Genomic DNA, 23,831 nt, shown 5'->3' on the forward strand with positions numbered 1-23,831 from the left:
GCCCTCTCAGAGGCAAGGAAGACTCCACCCGAGGGCCGTAACTAGGGGGTGGTGAGGAAGGCCCCCGCCAGGGCCACAGGCAGGGGGGCACAAAATCGGCTAAGAAATACAATTAAGTATTGGATTTTCTGTGAAAGAATTCATTACAAGGTGAAGTATGTAAGGAATTGAATGGGTGGAGGGGGGAGTTAGAGGAGAGGCAGAAAGGAGAGCTAATTTGTCTGTGTCCAGGGGGCACAATCTAGACCGTTCTGCCAGGGGCGCAAGTTCACCTAGCTACGGCTCTGCTGTACTCCAGCAGACTTTCATTCTATTATTCATCTTAGAATGTTCAGCTTATCTCGGCACTCTAGGATTCTCCAGCCCTACTGTTTGGGAATTCAATAGTGGCAGGCAGGATCAAAAATTAACACCAGAACAAAAGTTTAGAACTTTGAAAGTGTCAGTGCTTTCTTTTTTCTTTTAAAAGAGCAGAACAAAGCCAACGAAAGAAACTCTTAAGAGACACCGTTATTTACAAATAAAATATATACCACACTGTTTATTTATGCAAGAATTTAAATAGGTCAGCTCTGATTCCACTTGCACCTCTTCCTCCTTGCAAGCAGAAAGGGAGCAGCTCATCTCTTGAAAAGGCACCTGATGGCCTGACGAGTCATCGCTCCGGTCCAGTCCACAATCGCTTGCAACCTCACAGAGGATTTTCAGACATGCCTTTGGACTTGCAAGATATTCTGGTTTTGGTCAGATCCTGGGGAACAGGATTCACACAGGGAGTGTGGGATGTTTCGCAGCTTGAGGAGCACGTTCCTTTGTGGGTAACCTTCATTGGAGGGGCACCTACCAGCGGTGGGCAGGGCCAGGAGCAAAAGTGAGTGGAGCAATGGGTGAGACGCTTGCCCTTATACAGCACTCTAAATTGCCTTTATCCCCCAAATCTCTCCTTCCTCTATCCAGGAAGCAAGAGACCTGGTCACAATTCAATGGCATATTCCAGCCAGGCATAAGCATTCAAAGGTGTGGAGCAGGACCAGTGAGGGGTGTGGCCTGGACAGAGGGGCGTGGCCCAAGGGAAGTCCCAAGGGCTGGATGTACAGACCTGAAGGGCAACATCTGGCCTGTGGACAAGACGTATCCCCACCTGATTCACACATGTTGCTTCCAGTGCAACACTAGAGCAATGTGTGAGATGCGGTGCATACTATAAAGGGTTCCCATTTGGTGGAAAGCATGGTCGAAGTGTCAACTCATTAACTAGTAAAGTGACTGGAGAGGAGAGGAGAGCTGAATTAGGCCCCCTCTGAGATATTTGGCAACAGCTGTGTCCCAGGTCTCAGGTCTAAGGCCTTAAACTGTGTACTGTATGCTTCCCTTCCCACAAAATCAAAACTGACCACGGGTGAGAATCCATTCCTTGAATGAAAAGGGGGAAGCTGTTCCCCGACATGATGTCGCTTTCAAACCCTGCAGCACCTGCACGTGGAAAAGAGGGTAAAGGCACGTGCCACATTCAGGAGAGGAAGAGGGCAGAGCAGGGCAGAAGAGAAACTGGCCTAGAAAGAAACTGGGGAAATATTGGTTTCTTGTGTGACAACCTAAAGGAACCAGATGAGTGATGCGGGCAATGCTCAACCAGCCTCATCCCTTGTCTACAATAGACATCTACAACCCAGTAGTGGGACCATAGTCCTAGCTGTATCCCCACAGTTTCCCCAAATTACTTCCGTCTCTGTTCGTGTAAGGTATGCCTGTTTGGACATCTGCCAGTGTGTGTCCAGCTTGGCTGAAACAGCCTCTCAGGCCAAATGGAGAGGTCTGGTGGGTCTGATTAGGCCTCTAGGATGAAAGCTCCCCACTGCTGATATAGGACATGCCTGTTCAGACATCTCCCAACCCACAACCAGCCCCTGCCAAACCCTATGGTTTCAAGAAGCCACACGGTGATTGGCCCCTGCTTAACAGACTGGGTGGGGATTAAGCACCTTCATAAAATGACTGGACACCATATTTTGGGTTTGGGAGCTAAGCTGAGCTTAGTTTAGTTTAGCAGCCTTGCTAAAGGAGGGTTGAAGGTGTTCCTTAGACCACTGGTTTAGATCAAGCAGCTGGACTGAAGGTTCCTCAAATAAGGTTTGGGAAGTGTCCAACTTGATTGTGGAGTTGCTGTCTTCCTTTTGTGAAGTGGGATAAAGCTCTACTTGGCCATTTGAGGTGCCCTTAAAGAGTTCTAGGTGAGTCAACAGCAAGGTCTGTCTTTGTCACAGCAGGAAAACATGGAGGTGTATTGGTCATTGGTTGCAGAGGTAGGGTTTTGTTTTTGTTTGTTTTTTCAAAAGGGGCGAAGGTACTTGAGCAACGTTCTCCAGCTCACAGTAGTTTTACTTGTGTGGTGCGTCCTTGGGGGCTTTCCCCAGCCCCCAGGGTTCAATCTTCCTCCGACAGCCAGTCCATTTATGACACACATAGTTTGTGAGAGCCCATGAACCCCAAGCATGGAGCACAAAGACTTGTGGGAAATCCAGTGCTGCCCCCAAATGGCTGGAAGAAGCACCTGCAGCTGTCTGCGGGGAATCCCAGCCCCCCCCCAAAAAATCCGGTGCTTGTCACAGTCTCATTCCCAGAAACTCAGCTCAGCATAGGTGCTTGGGGGCCAGGCCGGGTCGTGTCTGTACAGACAAAGTATGTTCGAAGTTCACCTTTGCCTTTCACCTTTATAACCCCACGAAGGGAGCAAGTGTAACCCAGTGTCTCCAAGGCCTTGGCTGTTTCTTCTGTGACCTGTGTGGAAAGAAGAGAGGAGGAAACCATCAAAGAGAATGGCCTGGTAGGGATACATACAAAAATCTGGTCAAAACTTGGTTGCTCTTGGTTGGGTTAGATAAAAATGGTCACAACGAAAATACTCCCCTAATTTTTATTTTATTCATTGGTAGTTCTTTACTAGTGGATGTCATAATTCCGAACCCATGTCTGGTTATGATTCCACTGAACGTTTAAGACTATATGCTGCTTGAGATGAAATGACACAGAATTGCTCCTCACACCTCTCCAGTCAAGGTGCATATACTAAAAGATGAACCTTTCTCCTGCTGCTTCGCTCCCACTGACTGGTATGCAAAGTCACACTGCTTTTGAATATGGAGGTTTCATTTCACTGGGGTGCGTGGGGATCGGAGATTTGCTGGTGGGCCAAATCTTTCTCCCACGCAGGTGTGTGTCAGGGACTGGACATTGGAGGAGGAATGGTAGAGACCGCCTCCTCCTCCTCCTCCTGAACCTTCCAGAGAAGAGGGAGACAGTGTAGATTTACAACAGTGGTTTGAGGTCAGCTCAGACATAGATGAAGATAGGAGTTGAGAGATAATGAGAGAAGAAGAGGGAGAAACAGAGCCAGAGCAGCTGGCTGACACATTATCACTGGAGAATATTCCAGACCCCTCTTCTCCCAGAACCCGGCGAGTACATTTCCGAGAACAATTCAAAGTGTTGGTGCTGACCTTTAAAGCCCTAAATGGCCTTGGCCCAGTATATCTGAATGAGTGTCTCCATCCCCATCATTCTGCCCAGACACTGAGGTATAGCGCCGAGGGCCTTCTGGTGGTTCCCTCACTGCAAGAAGTAAGGTTACAGGGAACCAGGCAGAGGGCCTTCTTGGTAGCCCGCCCTGTGGAACACCCTCCCACCAGATGTCAAGGAAATGAACAACTATCTGACTTTTAGAAGACATCTGAAGGCAGCCCTGTTTAGGGAAGTTTTTAATGTTTAATATTTTGTCATGTTTTTAATATTCTGTTGGGAGTCGCCCAGAGTGGCTGGGGAAACCCAGCCAGATGGGCAGTTATAAATAAATTGCTGCTGCTGCTGCTGCTGCTGCTGTTGTTGTTGTTATACCTGCCGTGGCTGACAACAGCCAGCTACTGTTCTGAAAAGCAACTGGATGTATTTCCTTTTTGACTTCAGTGCCCTACACAAGTTTGTTCTCAGGAAGCTAGGGGAAAAACATCTTTTATCCCAAGCCATATAACCAGGAAGTAACTCACACCCCCTGCTGCCCAACAATCCATCCAAATAAAACACTATCATTCAGAAACTACTTAGAAAGAGGAAACTTTTTTTTAATAGGTGAGGAACACTGATAGAAGGGAAGCACAGGGAAGCTTCAGGTGGCGCTGGGGGCCACATAAGAAACCACAGGCTGTGTTTTAAAAGCCCTACCTGTATCTTCCCCAGCACTCCCGTGCTCTCCATCCTGCTGGCCACATTGACTGTGTTCCCCCAAATATCATATTGGGGTTTCTGGGCTCCAATCACGCCCGCCACAACCGGTCCATGGTTTATACCTGAAAAAAAGATACCATAGAGGTTGGGGACACAGATATACAGTGAATTAAAGACTGCATACCTATGGTCAGCAAGTATTATTAATTAATTATTTTTAGGGGGGGCCTGGTGGGAATTCAGCAAGGGCTGGGGGATCATTCTGGGCCAATTGTAATAAGTTGGCATTCTGTGTGGCCCTACACATCTGCTAGGACGCGGGTGACGCTGTGGTCTAAACCACAGAGCCTAGGGTTTGTGGATCAGGTTGTGGAAGGTTGGCGGTTTAAATCCCCACGATGGGGTGAGCTCCCGTTGCTTGGTCCCAGCTCCTGCCAACCTAGCAGTTCAAAAGCACGTCAAAATGCAAGTAGATAAATAGGTACCACTCTGGCGGGAAGGTAAACTGTGTTTCCGTGCGCTGCTCTGGTTCGCCAGAAGCGGCTTAGTCCTGCTGGCCACATGACCCAGAAGCTGTCTCTGGACAAACACCAGCTCCCTCGGCCAGTAAAGCGAGATGAGCGCTGCAACCCTAGAGTCGTTTGCAACTGGACTTAACAGTCAGGGGTCCCTTTACCTTTACCTTTACACATCTGCTGCTGCCTCCTGCATTGACTTCACAACTGAAATGACAGGCAGGTGTGCCAGCCAATCAAACACTGTTTGATCTATTAATCCTGCCCTTTCCCCATCTTCTCACGGAGAGGCCCGCACACTCCCCTCCTTGAATCCTTAAGATCGCTTTGTGGGTGTTTGAAAAGAAGTGGGGAAGTAGCGGTCCTCCACATGTTGAATCGCAATTCCCATCAGCCCAAATTACAATGACAGGGATGATGGGAGCCATAGTCCAACACATTTGGAGGGCTCCCGGTTGGAGGAAGGTTATACCAGGCCTATGAAGCAATGTTCAAAACAGTTTATAGCCTCTGTATTGTGTTTGGAATGCCTCCCTTCCATTTTCTGAAGGGCTGCAGTTTCCCAAAACCCACCCCTGGTTTAGCGGTTCATTACTTTACTTTGCAGTGCTGGGTTGGGGAAGGGAGGTTTCTTGGTGACAGCATAGGCACCAGCCAGTAAGTGCTGTGCACACAGCCAGTTTCTGCTAGAATGGGGATCGGGGAACTGGACCTGGACCTGACCAGCAAACCGCCCACCTTTCAGTCACCTGATACCATAATGATGTCAGGTGATGATGACATGGTTCATAGGAGGTTGCTGTAAGCTGCCAATCAGCCACTTGGTGGTCACAGCAACTGCTACCAGAAATGTGCTTTCTGCACCAATGAGCTGATTGTTGCTGAGAGCATATCTTCACAGAGGCTCCTTGTCGTTGCTGATCAGCTGGTCAGCAGTTCCAGGAATCGGTTTGAAGTGTCAGCAGGGAGGGAAATGCTCCGAAACGCAGAACGTTGTTCCTTCTGCAGAAAAGAACAGCTTGCATTCTAAGCCCTGGGGGAAGTGCTTTGAATGGACACTGCTTTCTGTGGAAAGGGGGGGGGAGATTTCAGTACTCCTCCCCTTTTCTCAGAAAGCAGCTTGCACTCAAAGCATTGGAGGAAGCTCTTCGAATGTTTCCTGCAGCCCCCTCAGTTGCACAAGGGGGTTTCCGATGGGGAATCCTCTAGCACAGCTGATCCCATCAGATGGTTGGGACTTTGCCTATGCAGGTTTCTCTCTAACCACTGATGATTGTTGGCGCTTTGAAGCCTCAAAAGTCAACTGATAATCTGGACTTTGAATCATTTTGCTGCATTCACCTTTCTTGGTCCAGCCACAACTTTACTTGCCACAGACCTCAGAGGTGTGAGGAAAGTGGTTGTGACTTGGTCAAATGGCCTGGCAGGACAAATGGGCCTTGGAGCCAGATGTTCCTCACCCCAGTACTAGAGTTGATGTTTAAATCCCTTAAACAATGTGGGCACCAAATATCTAGAAGACCACCTCCTTCCCTGAAGACCCTCTCAGGTGTTGAGTTTGATAAAGGAAACCCCGTTGGTAGTTCCTCCATCCTCAAGGCATCCTCAATGTCCTGGGGACATTCTCTGTGGCAGCCCCATAGATGTGGAACTCCCTCCCCACAGCAGTGCATCTGGAGCCTTTATTATACAGCTTTCAGAGAATGCTAGAGACATGCCTCTTTACCCTGACTTTCCATGCTTGCAGGTATATGTTTTTAGAAGCCACCTAATTGTATGGTTGTAAATTGTTGCAGATTGTTTTTAAGATTGTTTTTAGTGCTGTAACCCTCTCTGGGACCAGAGAGTGAATGATAAATGAATCAATAACAACAACTCATCAAAGAGAAGAATAGGTGCATTTAAATGCTATATAAATGCACGCACACACACATATATATATATATATATATATATATATATATATATATATATAATACTGTGTTTGTCTTTATCAAATGCAATAATTTGTCTCTGTCACATGCTGAATTCGTGGCTGGGGTCAGGGGTGCAAATTCCTGGGGTCCAACCCTTTCGGGGGGCAATAATTTGGGGGGGGGGTCAGGCCCCCACGTTAAAAAAAATCAGGGCCAAGTGCAGAGCTGTGTGTGGCAGGGCATCAGTGGCCAACTCCTTCTCTTCCAGCCGCAGAGGGGAAGGAGGGGAAAGCAGCACATGGCCGGTGGGGGTGGCAGAAGGAGGCGAAAGAGGAGCCACCTCCGGCCATTGAAGGCATACTGCTACCATGCTCGGCTCTGCCCCCTGGTTCCTCCGATGTCCTGACACGACGTCATGATGTCATGCATTTGACATCACATGCAATGCTACACACGCGATGTTGCCCCTGCCCCAACCTCCCTCACAAGTTGGCGCCTCTGACTGAGGTGATATTTGAAGAGGAGTCTTCTCAGATCCCACTCGTCTCACTCACCCACACGAAGCTTGAAACTGTTGAAAGAGTGTTTGTTGATCATGTCTAGCTTGGCCGCCAGAGCCATGGCAAATTCCACCATCGTCCCCAGGTGGGTGTAGCTCCGCTCAGTATCCTGCAGGGACCACCCAGATAAGAAAAGAAAAACATGTGTCAATAGGTGAAGGCAAAATTAAAGACTAAGAGGAGAGGAGCCTAACTGATACAGTCTTTAAAAAAACCAGACCATACAAATTCAGACAAGAAAAGTTGACTGACATTCCACCTGGCTTCCTCCGACTCGGAGAAAGAAGTCAGTCTTCGGCCTTGAGACAACAAAGCTGTTGGACTGGCTGGAACTAACAGCTGTTGGCTTCCTCCCCTTCCGGAATCGTCTCCATTGGCAGCCATCCCAATTGGCTGTATCAGGAGTGAGGCAGCAAGGCCCACTCCAATTCATGCCGTTCACAGGACAGACTGGTGCCGAGTGAGGCACTCCTCAGACATCGCCAGCACTGGGTTGAAGAGCATGAGATATTTCATACATGGCTCAGGGACTTGTGTGAACCCTGTCAATGGCAGTTTGTGCAGAGTTGAATCGACAGGTTTGTGTAGCATGGCCCAAAGAAAAAACGAAGTGTAAACGACAGGAGAAAAACAAAAAAACAAACTACCCTCATATTCTTTGTGATTATCTCCAGAACAGGAACCAATTCAGCAAACATGCATTGTTACAAAACAGAAAAAGGAAAAAAAATGGGGGGGGTGTATGTAGTGTCAATGCTGATATGGCACTGTGATCCAGCAATGTAGCCATATTCTCACCATGGTGCCCATTTCTGAAAATAGAGCATTTCAGATGATACCCACAAAAGTCTTGGATGGCCGCTAAAATAGGGTTTCATATGATGACAGAATCTGTATATGTGGCCAACAGCAGGTGGAAGATATTACACATTCCTTGTTAATCTGCCCTTTGCATAGGGGACTGATTCCTGAAACCTTCACTAATTCCTGGAAGCAGGTTTACTACGGCAGAAACAGCTCACTTTCTTCTGGGTTACACTAACTGTTTCGTGACGTATAAAGTGGGGCTTTATGCTCTGGTCGCAAGAAAGATAACAAAGGGAAAGATAGACAATATTGCAAGAAGTTGTGCTGGAGATTCAGAGGTCTAACGGAAGTTTAGCTGGGGATGAGTTAGCAGATGATACTTTTGAACTCTGACTCCCTTGTGTTAAACCCTTGACATCTTGTGTTGTGTAATTGTTGTATGCTGCATGTTGAGATTTGCAGTTTGTCAAATGGTAAGGAAATTGTTATAGCATTTGGTTAAAACTCTCTTTGATTGATGGATCGATATGGGTTGTGATGCATGGGAGGGGGGTAAAAAAATCATATATATATATATATATATATATATATATATATACACACACACACACACACACACACACACATACACACACATTATTTCAAATACATACAAAGGCAACAAATAATCATCATCTCACAAAAACGCCTATTGGTTTTGGCACAGCAAAGCATATTTTGATCATATCTGCGGAAGTTATTTACCAAGCTACACATCATTTGTGTCAAGCGGAAAGCCGGTTTTGTGGTTTGACATGAAACTGCATTTTCATTATTTTCATTAAGCTGTGGGAACAAAGACACTAACTTCTCAGCAGGAGGGAGACAACACAACCTTGGAATTTGGTTGCAGTGAACTCAAGTATATAAAATCAATCAAGGGACCAAGGACCAAGGAAAGCTGTGGAAGCGTTAGAAAACTGGGGGTTCTCTAGCCCCCCAAACAATGAAATGAAGATGTTCATCTTGTCAGGAGGCCTGTCTTCTGAGGCCTATGAGCACTTTTAGATTTTTAAACAAGTGCCACTGGTGTTACAAACTCTGGTCACTTTGCTTTTCTACGGAATCTAAGCAGATGAGAGCCAGTGTGGTGTAGTGGTTAAGAGCGATAGTCTTGTAATCTGGTGAACTGGGTTTGATTCCCCGCTCCTCCACATGCAGCTGCTGGGTGACCTTGGGCTAGTCACACTTCTTTGAAGTCTCTCAGCCCCACTCACCTCACAGAGTGTTTGTTGTGGGGGAGGAAGGGAAAGGAGAATGTTAGCCGCTTTGAGACTCCTTAAAGGGAGTGAAAGGCGGGATATCAAATCCAAACTCCTCCTCCTCTTCTTCTTCTTCTTCTTCAGATATTAGGTGGCTATCTGTCATGTATGATCAAGCTGAGATTCCTTCATTGCAGGGGTTGGACTTGCTGAAACTCAAGATCCCTTCCAACACTACAATTCTGTGGGAAGGTATATTGCAGCTACAGAAGCATGCAGAGAGGTTGCCTGGCTGGATCAACTCATTAAGGACTTTGGGTTGGTGAGCAAGGTACCTGTTAAGCTGCTAGAGGATAATCAAAGTTGCATAAAGCTATCTCTGAGTGAGAAGTTCCACGCAAGAACTAAGCATATTGGGGTGAAGTACCACTACATTCGTGAAATGATTCAGAGTGGACTTGTGAAACTATTTTATTGCAGCACCAAAGAGATGACTGCTGACAGCCTGACAAAGCCCCTGCCAAAAGAAAGTTTCCAGAATCTATGTGTAAAGGTGGGACTCTGGGTGATTTATTAAAGTTGTTTACTTTTGTTAATGTTGTACTGCCTGAGAAGGGGTATGTGGGATGTAAAGGTGCAGTCAAATGCAACATTCCGACAGAGGACTAACGGCCTCCATGTTCTAACCAGTTGCTGTGACAACCAGTTTGTCAGTTGCTGGTAGTTTTGAAAGATAACTGCTCAGTTGCAGTCACCTCAGGACCAACTTCCCTCTGGTATAGTTTTATTTGCTTGTTATGTAACCTAAGCCTGCCTTCAGGTACAGTTCTGTAAACCTGAATGAATCTGAGAGTAAAATAGTTTTATATTAACATGAATCAGATTCGTGTGTGTACTCTTTAAGAGGAATTCAAAGGGACTTTTAACCAGGAACACTTTTTTATTAGTAGAACTCAGAGGAGTCAGCAACAAGCTGATCGCTGCATAAACTTATAAAGAGGTTTGTTTAACTCTGCTAAAGTAAACCTTCCCACAAATTCTATGATTCTTTGATTCTATCCAACAGATTCCAGATCCAACAGAATTACAGTGGTACCTCGGGTTAAGTACTTAATTCGTTCCGAAGGTCCGTTCTTAAACTGAAATTGTTCTTAACCTGAAGCAGACTTTAGCTAATGGGGCCTCCCACCACCGCTGCGCCACCGGAGCACGATTTCTGTTCTCATCCTGAAGCAAAGTTCTTAACCCAAGGTACTATTTCTGGGTTAGAGGAGTCTGTAACCTGAAGCATCTGTAACCTGAAGCATGTGTAACCCGAGGTGCCACTGTAATATGTCTTGAAAAGCACATGGAGCTCAGAGAGGCAATGGGAAAGAATGTCAGCCTTCCAAGTTCCTCCTTCAGCACTACGATGTACCTATCAAGGGACAAAGAGGTAACCACCCTCACAACCTCATAACTAAAGAGCAGGGGAGGGTTCATGCGCATTGGAGGGCAACCTCAATGGCACTACTGGGTTCATGAGAGCCACACTGGTGACCCATGGTGCACATAGCTAACACGAGTGCAAGTGGTCTTGCGAAGCCACCCCATGGAATCACATACCCTCCAACCTGGAAGTGTGAAAAACCGGGATGCACATCTTCTGGAGGGGTGCGCGCCTATGTGAGTCACATGACCCCTGCAAGATTGCGGCCCCCAAGATGTGTTTTCTTTGGGACCATGCTCTTGCATGAGAGCACAGTGCCCCAAAATGGCCGCCATGCTGTTGTACAAAAAAATGGGATGTCCCAGTTACCAGGACAGGTTGTTGTTGTTGTTATATTTGTACCCCACCCCACCTCCAATCTGACTGGGTTGAGGAGTATGGGATCAGGGTGCCACAGGCAGATTTGTGAACAAAAGAGTCATGCCAAAGAAAGGAGGGCCTCACCTGTTGGTTATCCTGTCCAGCCACCACATTTAAGCCAGTGGCTGCCATGTAAGTGCTGCCGATGGTCTTAATCTTCTCCACCCCACTGAATTTGGGCTTCAGGAGGAGCTGTTGAAACAGAGACAAGAAGAAGGCTTGTTTCAATGGTTATCAACTTGAGAACATTCCTGTTGGATCACAACAGCCTTTGCCAACACGGTTTCCCCTCAGACATTTTGGATGGCAACTCCTATCAGCTGCTATCATCGGAAGGCATTTGGGCGTAAAAGCAGTATGCAGTGGTACCTCGGGTTAAGTACTTAATTCATTCCGGAGGTCCGTACTTAACCTGAAACTGTTCTTAACCTGAAGCACCAGTTTAGCTAATGGGGCCTCCTGCTGCCGCTGCACGATTTCTGTTCTCATCCTGAAGCAAAGTTCTTAACCTGAAGCACTATTTCTGGGTTAGCGGAGTCTGTAACCTGAAGCGTATGTAACCTGAGGTACCACTGTATAAGCCCTGACCCTTAGCTATGATGACTGGGGCTAACGGGTGCTAATGCGGACAACAATATCTGGAGGATACCAAGTTGGAAAAATCTATCTAGTCCAGAATGTTACGATCACATCCACACCTTCAATCCTGTGAAAGAATCATAGAATTGTAGTGTTGGGAGTGACCCTGAGGAGAGGGACAACTTTAAGGGCTTCAGGTGGGAAAGTGTGAATGAGAGGTGGTTCAGCTCTCTCCTCTCCTCATCTGTTCCACTCCTGGTGACCCAGACAACTTGTTTATTGCAAAACACTTCACTTGGCGGAGGGGCAGGGTGTGGGGGGGATTTTGATCAGAGCAATGGCTATAGGGAAAAGGGAATTGATAGGTTGTTTGCAGTTCCTACAAATGTTCATCCTCTGGGGCTGACGGCGTTTTTTTTAATGTAGCAGAGGTGGCAAAGAGCAGTAAAACAGGTTGCATTATTTAAAACACTTTTATACCACTTTAGTAGTCATGCATTTCTTCCAAAGAATTCAGGGAACTGTAGTTTGTGATGGGCACTTGGAATTGTAACTCTGGGAGGTGTCTCCTAACCATTCTCATCATCTTTCCAGCAATGCTGATAAAAACATAATATATGGGAGGGAGAGGGAACTTTTAGATTTCCTCTTTGAAAGAAAAAAAAAGAAGAATAAGTGTTATTTTTAAATATATGCAGGTTGTATGACAAAAGCAACCAATATAAGAATTATCCCACAGCAGGACTAAAAGTATTTGGCACTTCAACACATATTTTTATCCTATTCCCAAAAGTTGCTTATCGAGCGGCACATCCTTTTTGTCAACAGAAAGTCTGTAACTTTTGTGGTTGGACATGAAACTCTGTTTTTACTGTGAAAACATAGGCACCCACTTCCAGGCAGGTGGGAGGCATCTCAACATCTTGTTGGATCACATCAAAAGTCTTTCTCAATCTCCCCCAGCAAACTTGTCCCCTAGGCATTTTGGATGTCCGCTCCCATCAGCTTCTACAATCAGAAGTTTTGGCGTATAGGCAGCATATAAGCCCTGATGGTTGGAGCTGATGGGAGCTGCAGTTTGACAGTATCTGGAGGACATCAGGTTGGGGAAGACTGTTCCATCCAGTCCAGAATTTTGTCTGTGATCACTTCCACAGCATAGGACGTAAAGGAGGGAGAAGAGAATGGCAATGTTATGATGCTTAGGTCACTTAGAGCACATTCCCACATCCCATATGGGAGAAACGTACATTGAAAATGTTTGTCTATAAGAATAAAAGAAAATCATTATAAATTAGTTTGGAGATGGTATTTAACACCAGTCAGAGTAAATCAAGTAAACAAGGGATATTCAGTGTTATGTTGGAGGAGATGCCAGGAAACAGGAAATTATGTTCACATGTGGTGGGGCTGTAAATATGTACAATTTTTTTGGCAAAGGGTGTTTAAGGAGATAACAGAAATCACTGGGTTAAAGCTGACCAAAAGTCCAGAGGTAGCATTATTATCAATTTACGATGGGGTGGAAGGTTCGCAGGCTATGAAGGACTTGCTCACAAATTTATTGACAGCTGCACGAATTATGATAGCTAGGAAGTGGAAGGGGCAAGCAGAATATAATTTACCTGGGAAACCACTGTTAGCAGATGAAGACATTAGCAGGATTGCAATAACACTTGTAATGTAGCAAATATTATGGACAAAATGGAGAGGCATAAAATATGGATTACTGGAGAATATGCAGTTGAAAAGGTTGACAATAGGACCCATGGAGGGGAAGGTGGGAAGTCCAGAGATTCGGAGTAATCTCTATATAGGAAATCTATTTCATATTGTTGTAACTCTACACTTGTAAAATCAAATTAAAAAAATTTAGAAAAGGAAAGCTGTTTAAGCAACAATAGCAACAACATTTAAATGAAGACTATAACTCCTGATACCTCATCAAAGTCGGCTATGATCTCGTTGAGTAGCCGAAGGCATTCGAGTCCTTCATGGTTTACATTCGATTCAGAGTAAAATTCTTTGAAGTCTGGGATGGAGGCGAAGAGGACACAGACGCAGTCATAAGACTGGTGGTAAAGATCCTGCTAGGGGAGAAAGGTGGGGTGGAGGGCATTATCAGACCTCAGCAGGCAGGACAACCCTTAAAAATTCATGACATTGAGTCAAATTCCCCACCCACCCAATCTGTTCATTTATACATTTCTATGCCACTTTTCCTTCAAAGAGCTCATGGTGGTGCACAAAACATAATTCTCCCCTCTCTCCGTTTTATCCTCTCAACAGCCCTGTGAGGTAGGTCAGACTGAGTGACGGGCCCTAGAGTGGAGGCTTCGGCCTTCGTCTCCCAAGTCCTATACTCCAGCTACTGCTCCAGCATTTGGGCATGTAGTGGTCTCAAGCAACCTTATAATAACTCTTTCCTCTAGGGTGAGTAGTGGGAGGTAACAGGGGGCAACATACAGAATATGTGAATTCTTATCACAGAAAATAAATATTGCATTGAATACATTGAAGGCAAAATGCTGACAAAATGCTATGGCTTAATGGAATTCCGAAATCAGATTTTTTGTGAAATTCTGTATTTGGCTATATGATTTATTATATCTGTATCTATAGATCTGTCTCTATAGTTTTTCAATGAAATTGGAAAGAAGAAAGAAAGAAAGAAAGAAAGAAAGAAAGAAAGAAAGAAAGAAAGAAAGAAAGAAAGAAAATCATACAAGTACAGAGATTATGTATCATATCTGTATACAGAATTCATGAAAAGAAAAAGAGGAACAAGTCATGTCAATTCACAGAGTCTCTTCAAAAAACCAGCATATGAAGCAGAGGGTTTTAAAGCTTCAGAGGTAGAATCTTTTTTTAAGTCAGAAATGGAAACCACACATTTCCATACGTGTCTGCTTACATTATGAGTCAGCTTCTCCATCAATGCCAGATACAATTTTGCCAGTTCAATTCTCAGGGGAAAAGACCATCTGTGTTACTGTCATTTTAGTAACAACCAAAAGCTATTTTTAAATGACTGTTCTAAACTATTTCATGCAAACCACATAGATTTTTTTGATACAGTGACACTTCAATCTTGCCAACTAAATAAATAAACAAACAAACTGCAGTTGGGTCCTCACCTCATTTATTATCTTCAGGAAAATAATATTTACATTTCATTTTTTATTTGTTCAGGACCCAGTCTGAAGTTTTGGAAATTATCACAGAGTGATTTTTTTGAGGTTATGCAGAGTTTCGATATCTGTAAGTTTGCAATTGACCTAAATATTAAATTTTTGTGGACCTCCTCTTGAAATGCAGTGATAAGCACTGCAACCTAATCACTCGTACAGCAAAGAGGGTTAATACCTCCACTGATTTTCTCTTTGGATTGGACTGATTCAGTACCAAAGCATTTCTGGTCCTTGGCTTAGACACCCCTTTATTTCTTCTCCCAGAGTGGGCCCTTTAGTAAGACCTCCTTTCACAAGTCGTCTCCCCTTGGGTCTTTGGCCATCAAGCTTCAAGACTCACCTCATTGCGCCGGTTCTGGCGAATGAACTGCTGAGCTACGTCAGCAGGAAGCACATTCTCCAGCAAGACACGGTTGAGGTTCTCCATGGTTTCAATCTCCTCACGTTCTTCCTTGAACTTCTTCTTCCAGAGGAAATCTAGACGGCAGTAATATTCGTTCTGAGAGACAGGGATGGGGAGAGAAAGACAAAGGGGGATTAGGAAGGGAGGGGAAAGCTGAAGGATACCCCTATGATATTATTAATAATAATTTATTATTAATACTCCACCTGTCCGGCTGGGTTTCCCCAGCTACTCTGGGCTGCTCCCAACAGAGTATTAAAAACACAGTAAAACATAGGGATGCGAGTGGCACTGTGGGTTAAACCACTGAGCCTCTTGGGTTTGCTGATCGAAAGGTTGGCGGTTTGAATCCCCACGACAGGGTGAGCTCCCGTTGTTCGGTCCCAGCTTCTGCCAACCTAGCAGTTCGAAAACACACAGTGCAAGCAGATAAATAGGCACTGCTCCAGTGGGAAGGTAAACGGCATTTCCGTGCACTGCTCTGGTTCCGCCAGAAGCAGCTTAGTCATGCTGGCCACATGACCCAGAAAAACTGTCTGCGGAAGCGGACAAACGCTGGCTCCCTTGGCCTTTAAAGCGAGATGAGCACGCAACTCCAGAGTTGTTCGTGACTGGACTTAATTGTCAGGTGTCCCTTTACCTTTACCTTTAAAACATCAAACATTAAAAACTTCCCTAAACATGGCTGCCTTCAGATGTCTTCTAAAAGTCAGGTGTTTATTTCTTTGACATCTGATGGGAGGGCATTCCACAGGGTGGGCGCCACTACCAAGAAGGCCCTATGCCTGGTTCCCTGTAACTTCGCTTCTTGCAGGGAGAGAACTGCCAGAAGGCCCTCAGAGCTGGACCTCAGTGTCTGGGCTGAACGATGGGGGTGGAGACGCTCTTTCAGGTTTGCTATGCGCTTCCCAGCACTCAGCAAAAAGTCGTGCCAGCTTGATTCGTTTTTAAATATGGAGTAAACCTGAAACCTTGCCCAGTGCTACACAGAAACACAGGAAGCTCCCTTATACCCAGTAGTTTAGTCAGGGATGGGCCTATACATTTTGACACCTGAGGAGAACCACAAAATGGCACACACCCCTCTCCACTGCCACCAGGGGAGAAGGGACGAGTGAAGATCTACATCATGAACAAGGGCAGGAGGGGACCAGCAGTGTCTTCCATTCACCAAGAGGCTGCTATAGAGATGGCACTGGGGGGCTGCCAAGGAGGTAGCAGAGCTGGCATCTCTGCCACCACAGCAGCAGCAAGCAATTCATTCCTTGGAGGCCAGATCTGCTGCCCCTGTGGATCCTGCCGCCTGAGGCGGTTGCATCACCTTGCCCGCTGGGTGGGCTGGCCCTGAGTGTAGCAGCAAGCTCATAAGTGAAGTGTCCCTTCATGTTAGTCAGAGACATGCCCACTGGCACACACCCTTCTAGGAGTATACAATACTCTCATAATGAGACGATAATAATAATTTGTGATGCATTGCAACAATCAACACAGATCCTCACGTGTTGCCTTTCAGCTAGATCTGTGCACATACACGGGGAAATTATGTGGAACACTCCACGTGCAACAGAAGAGAAGAGAATCATAGAATTGGAAGGGAAGCACAACTAAAGAAACCTTGACAGATGGCCATCCACATTCCACCACCTTTCGAGGTAGCCCATTGTACTTTTGAACAGCTCTGGCTGTCAGGAAGTTCTTCCTAATGTTTAGTCGGGATCTCCTTTTATTAATCTGGATTCATTGGTGCGGATGCTTTCCTCTGGAGCATGAGAAAACAGGTTTGCTGCAACTTCCATGTGACAGCCTTTTAGATATTTGAAGATGGCTATCATATTCAATATCTTATTTTGGAGTGATTTAAGTTGTGTCTTCCCTGAAGCTCCAGAACTTGCACACCCTTCTCTTGAAAGAGAAGCACCGTGTCTTTTCATTGCTCCCGAACGCTCAATTTTGGAGCATACAGAACAAGTCGCTTCCTACATGAGAGCTTCCTACATGAGAGCCAGTGTGGTATAGTGGTTAAGAGCGGTAGTCTTGTAATCTGGGGAACCGGGTTCGCGTCTCCGCTCCTCCCCATGCAGCTGCTGGGTGACCTTGGGCTAGTCACACTTCTTTGAAGTCTCTCAGCCCCACTCACCTCACAGAGTGTTTGTTGTGGGGGAGGAAGGGAAAGGAGAATGTTAGCCGCTTTGAGACTCCTTAAAGGGAGTGAAAGGCGGGATATCAAATCCAAACTCTTCTTCTTCTTCTACATGCCTCCTCCAGAGTGACCCTAGGAGCCAATCCTGTGTGCTTGCCTCTCCTCCTTTCGCTCTGATTGGCTCCAATCCACACAAAGTGTGAAAAGACTTATTCTCAGTGGCTAAAAGGTTCTGCTAGGAGATACTCTATTGAGACACCAGACCACTAAACCTCTGCCTATTCCAAGTCAGTCCATCTACTTCAGTACTGTAAATTCTGACTGGCAGCCGCTCACCATAATTCTAGGTTGGAAACCTTTCCCAGTCCCATCTGAAGATGTCAGAGATTGACTCTTGGCTTGCTGCAAAAACCCTTCCCCAACTAAAAAAAAAAATCACATGAAGAAAGGTAATTCCATTGAGCTGCACTTCTTTCCCAAATCAAATATGCAAAGTGAGAAAACCACACCTTGGGCAGAAAGATAAGAGTCTCTACCTGGACCTTCCACTTAAAATGCTGTTAAAGGTAAAGGTAAAGGGACCCCTGACCTTTAGGTCCAGTCAGGACTGACTCTGGGGTTGCAGTGCTCATCTCGCTTTATTGGCTGAGGGAGCCGGGGTACAGCTTCCAGGTCATGTGGCCAGCATGACTAAGCCGCTTCTGGCGAACCAGAGCAGCACACGGAAATGCTGTTACACCACTTTAAATAACCCTCCCTCCATGAATCATGGGAACTGTAGCTTGTTAAGGGTGCTGAGAGCTACAATTAATCACAGAGCTACAATTCCCAGAGTGGTTTAACTATCTCTAACTCTAGGAACTCTGAGAACTCTAGGAAATTTAGCTCTGTGAGATTAGAGGTCTCCTAACAACTTTCAGCACCCCTAGAAAACTACAATTCCCAGGATTCTTTGGGGGGAGCCATGAGTGTTTAAAGTAGCATTTTAGTGATTTAAGTGCGTAGTGCTGATGTGGCCTCCTTCGCTGTTCTTTCCCACTTCTACCACATGAAAAATGCTGTCAAACCCTGCTTGACTAGCATAGGCATGGACCGCAAACAATCAAACCACAATCAGAAGGGGAAGTTGCTGGGGCTGAGATGGGGGGGGGGGAGAGAAGAGAAAGAGAGAGATGACCTAGAAGGCGACACAGGAAACAGTGGTTTCTTGCATGGCACAGCAAAGCAAACAGGCACCCAACCCACAGCAGATGGTTGTGAAGGATGCAATACCTAAATAATGCCATCCTTCGTCTGCAAAATTGCTTATCCCTCGCAGCCCATATAGAACAATGCACAGACAATCCTCTGCAATGCACAAGTTGTTCCATGGAAGACATGCAGGCAATTCTGGCCAGAAAGCCAGAACCCTCCCTCCACCAACTCTTACCTAGCATAAGTTATTACATTATGGTTGCAGTAGAGGAGGGAGGTAGATGGGATGAAGGACCACCCCAACAGTACAGCTGGGAAACCTCCTTGAACTTTTCCACCCAGTCTTTGAAAGCTTGGGCTAAGAACTTGAACCTGAGCTTGCTTACTTCCTCATGCCTCCCAATCCATTTCCCTTTCCTGCTGTTGTCTTGTTTGATTGGAAGCCTGGCAGTATAGAGCGTGATCTCCACATCTCTTTTTTTAAAAAAGTTAATAGTAAGCTGTATACATTGATAACTGTGGAGAACATATGAAGGACAGAGAAATGAGCTCTTCTTGAAATGGACACTCGCTTTCTTCAGGGCTGATAGGAAACCAATTTACCTGCCTGGCCAGAGCCAAGAGAGTGAAGAAGAAGACGAAGAACGAGAATGCTCCCATCACCTTAGGCTCCTTCAGCACCCCAGGTCTAGAGGCAGGGGGGGATTAAAAAGAAAAAGAAGAAGGGGAAGAAGAGAACATCACTCTTAGGTAAGCCCTCTCCCATAATCCTCAAGGTCTCACATCTGAACCAAATATGTCCATGGGAAGCTACAATAAGAAGCACTCTCCTCAGGCATGATTCACAGGAACAAGGGCGAGTCATCTTATTTAGGGTGGGTCAGGAGTGGCTGCTTCTGGACAAATTACACCAGGTGTTGCCAAGACGGTGCCCACAGATACAATCGTGTCTTTAAGTCTTTCCCCTGGTGCCTGCAAAGTTTTTGAACACAAGCACATACAGCCCCTTGAGGTGGCGACTTTTTCCTCCCTTGAAAAGCACATAGAGCTGAAGGAGGAAGTTGGTAGACTGGCTCTATTTCCTACTTCCTCTTTCAGCTCTCATGTGTTGATCAAGAACCAGACTGATCATGCTGCAACCAACCCAGATCAATTGGAGAGATGGAGTGTCCTTTTTTCAAAAAAAGAGAAATGTTTAGGGGTACTCTCATTTTCCTACTCTCATTGAAATACTGCCCCTCAATGAGGCCAAACTTAGATTCACAAAATGTTTAGGGGTATGCGTACCCCTGTGTCCCACCCCACCCCCGAAAAAAAGCACTGTGCACCCTTCTTCTCTATTTCTTACTTTGGGGGGAGGGTGGGGAGATGGAGTCCAGAGGGAGCAGCACCCACAACACTCACTCAAAAAAGATCCTCGCTAACGTTGCAAATGGTTTGGGTAGCCTCCACTTGGTTTCTGCCCTTTATGCCAGGACGTTGCCACCGGTTCCATGAGGACTAGTTACCTGAGAGCTGTCTGGTTGGGGTAGAGGCGGGAGACGTAGCAGTCGGAGAGCCACGAGTGGGTGTGGAGGAACAGCACGTTGTAGACGACGAGGCAGAGGGTCAGCATGGTGAGCTTGAGCTCAAAGTTCATGTGCAGGAAGAGGGAGCATGAGAGGAACCCCAAGATGCAGCAGTAGATGTAATACTGGAGGGGGAAGAGAGCAGGGCAGTAAAAAACAAAGTGGTTAAAAAAGAGGGCTAAACCTCATCAGCAACAGCTAGGGAAAAACAATTGCATCCGAAGGGTTACATCAGGCATAGGCAAACTTGGCCCTCCAGATGTTTTGGGACTACAACTCCCATCATCCCTCACTAACAGGACCAGTGGTCAGGGATGATGGGAATTGTAGTCTCAAAATATTTGGAGGGTCCAGTTTGCCTATGCCTGGGTTACATACTTACTGGCACACTGAAGAGCGAGTTAAAGCGAGCAAACTCTTGTGTGGCGTTCAAGCCCCCTGTAGTCAAATTCTGAGCTTTCGAAAAGCAGGACGTCTCTGGCATGAAGAACTAATAATCCGCCCAGGAAAGGAGAGAGAAGGAGAGTTTTAGAAGGGATAAGGCGAGGCACAGGTTGGCGACACACGAGTAGCACTGAGCCAAAAAATGTCTCCTACCAAATTCAGCACAGCCATGGTGAGGACCACCAGGATGGTGGTGATGCCCAAAGAGACTCGCAGCCACGGCTGGGTGCAGATGCTGTCTGAGATGGCCGGGACCCAGGATAAGACTTTTGGACCTTTCAGGAAGCACTTCTGGTGCAAAAGAAGGAGTGGGGCGAAAAAAGAGTCAAGAACATCTGTTGTCCCGTTTTCTTATTTCTCCACCCTCTAATTGCTCCTAACGTTAGATTTTAATCAGATAGCTATGAGTTTCTATTGCATCTTAGGAGCCACCTAAACATAATGGAGCAAAATTGAGTTGTGCCGATTTCATAAGCTCTATTAAGGGCATAATAAAAGCCTGCTGGATCGGGTCAAAGGCCCACCTAGCACAGCACCCTGTTCTCGCAGTGGCCAACCAGATGCATTGCTTTGCCTGGCTGTGTCCTTGCATTCTGGTAGCGCCACCTGCTGGATGGAGGATAGAGAGGTGGGCTTTAAAAAAAAGAGGTTCACCAACTCTGCAGTAAGGTGACACAAAGCACTGTGTGGGCAGCAAACAGAGGAGTCCCTCAACCACTGCTTTTGCACCTTAAAACCTCTTCCGCTCTGCTCGGTTTCACAGGTGGCTAATTTTGATCGAAGAACCCTGCTGGCAGAAAACAGCTGAGGTCAAGCCATTTTGCTTCCTCTCAATGGTGTCCTCTCTTAGCACGGACAATACAGTTGCAAACTTCAACCCTATAAATAACTCCTGCAAGCAGGGCTACCAAGCTCCTTGTAGCAGCAGCAGGGCCCCAGGAATCCTCCAACCACAATGTTTCATCATATCCGTGCTCTGACAGCCCGGAAAAAAAAGAGAAGTGGCAAAAGGCCATAGCTCAGGTCCTGTGATTTGTTCCACGGCATCCATCTATTCCTCCCTCCATCCATAGAAAAACGCCCCAGCTGAAACTGATGATAGCCAGTGTCAGCGATACTGAGCTAGATGGGCCAATGGAATGATAGGTGCAAGGCTGCATCCCACATTCCTTAGGGATGCTGGGAAAGTTGCATGATGGGTGTTAGGTTGTGGGTGAACATATCAGACGACACAGCGATTCTCCAAACAGCTCTTGTTTATTCACAGGCCAGAACTGAACTGAAACTGAAGGGTTCAGCCAGCCTGCTTATATAGAGCTCCAGTACAATGTAACTGTAACTTTCTGTAACTATCCAATCACTGAACGTCACTTTCGATCCCCTTATGTGGACCTGAACTATCTACAGTATCCCCCTGCTGGCCCAGGGTGAGAACTTCAGTACATAACAATGGGGGGGGGGGGGGTTGAGAAGTAAAATCAGCACGACTTACTGCCAAGTGGCCTGCAAAACAGGTGAGGAGGAGGAGGAAGAAGAGGAAGAAGGAAATTCCATAGGATATCCCCAATGCTTCTGTCCTGGATGGAAAGAGCAGACAAGGCAACCAAACATGCATTTTGCATTTAAACTTTTTGTTCCCCTTCTGCTGATTCTGGGAAGGGGCCAGGCATTAGACCCATAGAGCTGGAATGGACCATGCAGAAGACATCATCCAGCATCTTTCAGACACAAGACACGCGCTATTAGGAGGGATAGAGAGCCTGTTGCCCTCCAAGTGTTGCCCTCCAAGCCCCAGCCCTCAAGGGTCATCTAGTCCAACCCCCTGCAATGCAAGACCCAGTGTGGACCTTGAACCCACAACCCTGAGATTAAGAATCTCATGCTCTACCGACTGAGCCACAGGTTCCCCATCTCTGATAGGTAGCCATTCATGCTCTACTTTAAAAATTTATAACAATGGAGAGTCCATCATTTCCCAAAGCTGTCTGCCACTGCTATTAAACAGCTCCTGCTGTCAGGAAGTTCTTTCTAATGTTTAGCAGAAATCCCCTTTCCTGCAGTTTGAACCCCATTCACAAAAGTACTAAAGCGTGCTTTGCACCCCTTGGCATACTCAGCATCCTACAAGCGTGTCATTTCCCACAAGGCACTGCTCACCGTTTCCAGACTTATCTGTGCCTCTATGAGGACTAGAAACTCATTCTTGGTTCCATTCAGTGCTAGATTCAAATGAACTGCCTGCTTTGATGTTTTAAAAGGCAAGCCAGGCTTTGATCGTTGCAGCCGCATGACAACTTTTTGCCTCAAATAGTCTAGCCCAAGAAAATGCTGTTGGACTCCAACCCCCATCAATCAGCTCCAGAAAGCACAGCCAACGGTCCAAGGATGATGGGAGTTGTAGTCCAATGTCTGGAAACACATAGGTCCCCAGCCCTGGTCTAATCTAATTTGGGGTGAACACCTAAACATACTTAGTAAAGGTAAAGGTACCCCTGCCCGTACGGGCCAGTCGTGTCTGACTCTAGGGTTGTGCGCCCATCTCACTTAAGAGGCCGAGGGCCAACGCTGTCCGGAGACACTTCCGGGTCACGTGGCCAGCGTGACGAAGCTGCTCTGGCGAGCCAGCACCAGCGTAGCACATGGAAACGCCGTTTACCTTCCCACTATAAAGTGGTACCTATTTATCTACTTGCACTTAAGAGTGCTTTCGAACTGCTAGGTGGGCAGGAGCTGGGACCGAACGACGGGAGCTCACCCCGCCGCGGGGATTCGAACCGCTGACCATACGATCGATCGGCAAGTCCTAGGCACTGAGGTTTTACCCACAGCGCCACCCGCGTCCCTGTAAGTAAACATACTTACTAGAAGGTAAAACCCACAGATCTCTGTCACACATAATATCCAAGTAAACACACTTATGGGTATGCTGCCCAACTTAAAAAGAAAAGCACCTCCTTCTTTCCAAATTAAGGCCGTTACAAGCAACAGGTGGGGAATTCCATTGTGCCCAGAGGGAACATCTCCCCTCCAACCCTCTTTTCTACAATCTCCATTCTACAACTTTCATGAGGAGTTTGCTTTGGTCTACCATTAGCTATCACTCAAGCAGAAGAAGAGCTCTGCTGAACCTGAAAGCCTGCACACCATTTTCATCCCACTGCAAATAGCATGTGGGGGGGGGGGGGGGATTCCAGCCAGGCAGGAAG

At 46.4% G+C, this 23,831-nt stretch overlaps 1 protein-coding gene across 2 annotated transcripts in view; it reads right to left on the minus strand.

The window, feature by feature from the left end:
• Positions 1 to 424: 424 nt before the first annotated feature.
• The window catches only part of ADCY4 (adenylate cyclase 4), a gene marked incomplete at its 5' end in the record, with an annotated part of 49,427 nt that continues 26,020 nt past the window's right edge, over positions 425 to 23,831 (minus strand). The window contains 11 exons of one of the 2 annotated variants that reach the window (XM_083581383.1): positions 425 to 2,778; positions 4,216 to 4,340; positions 7,204 to 7,318; positions 11,191 to 11,298; positions 13,626 to 13,772; positions 15,217 to 15,375; positions 19,217 to 19,301; positions 20,122 to 20,306; positions 20,564 to 20,671; positions 20,779 to 20,916; positions 22,118 to 22,202. In XM_083581383.1, coding sequence (XP_083437509.1) covers positions 2,626 to 2,778; positions 4,216 to 4,340; positions 7,204 to 7,318; positions 11,191 to 11,298; positions 13,626 to 13,772; positions 15,217 to 15,375; positions 19,217 to 19,301; positions 20,122 to 20,306; positions 20,564 to 20,671; positions 20,779 to 20,916; positions 22,118 to 22,202 — 1,408 coding nt within the window. In that variant the 3' untranslated portion in view covers positions 425 to 2,625. Of the gene's footprint in view, positions 2,779 to 4,215; positions 4,341 to 7,203; positions 7,319 to 11,190; positions 11,299 to 13,625; positions 13,776 to 15,216; positions 15,376 to 19,216; positions 19,302 to 20,121; positions 20,307 to 20,563; positions 20,672 to 20,778; positions 20,917 to 22,117; positions 22,203 to 23,831 lie in introns of both variants that reach the window. The other variant, XM_083581382.1, reaches the window with a different exon arrangement.

The sequence above is a fragment of the Podarcis filfolensis genome (assembly GCF_964270895.1).
Source record: "Podarcis filfolensis genome assembly, chromosome: 13".
Classification (NCBI taxonomy): domain Eukaryota; kingdom Metazoa; phylum Chordata; class Lepidosauria; order Squamata; family Lacertidae; genus Podarcis; species Podarcis filfolensis.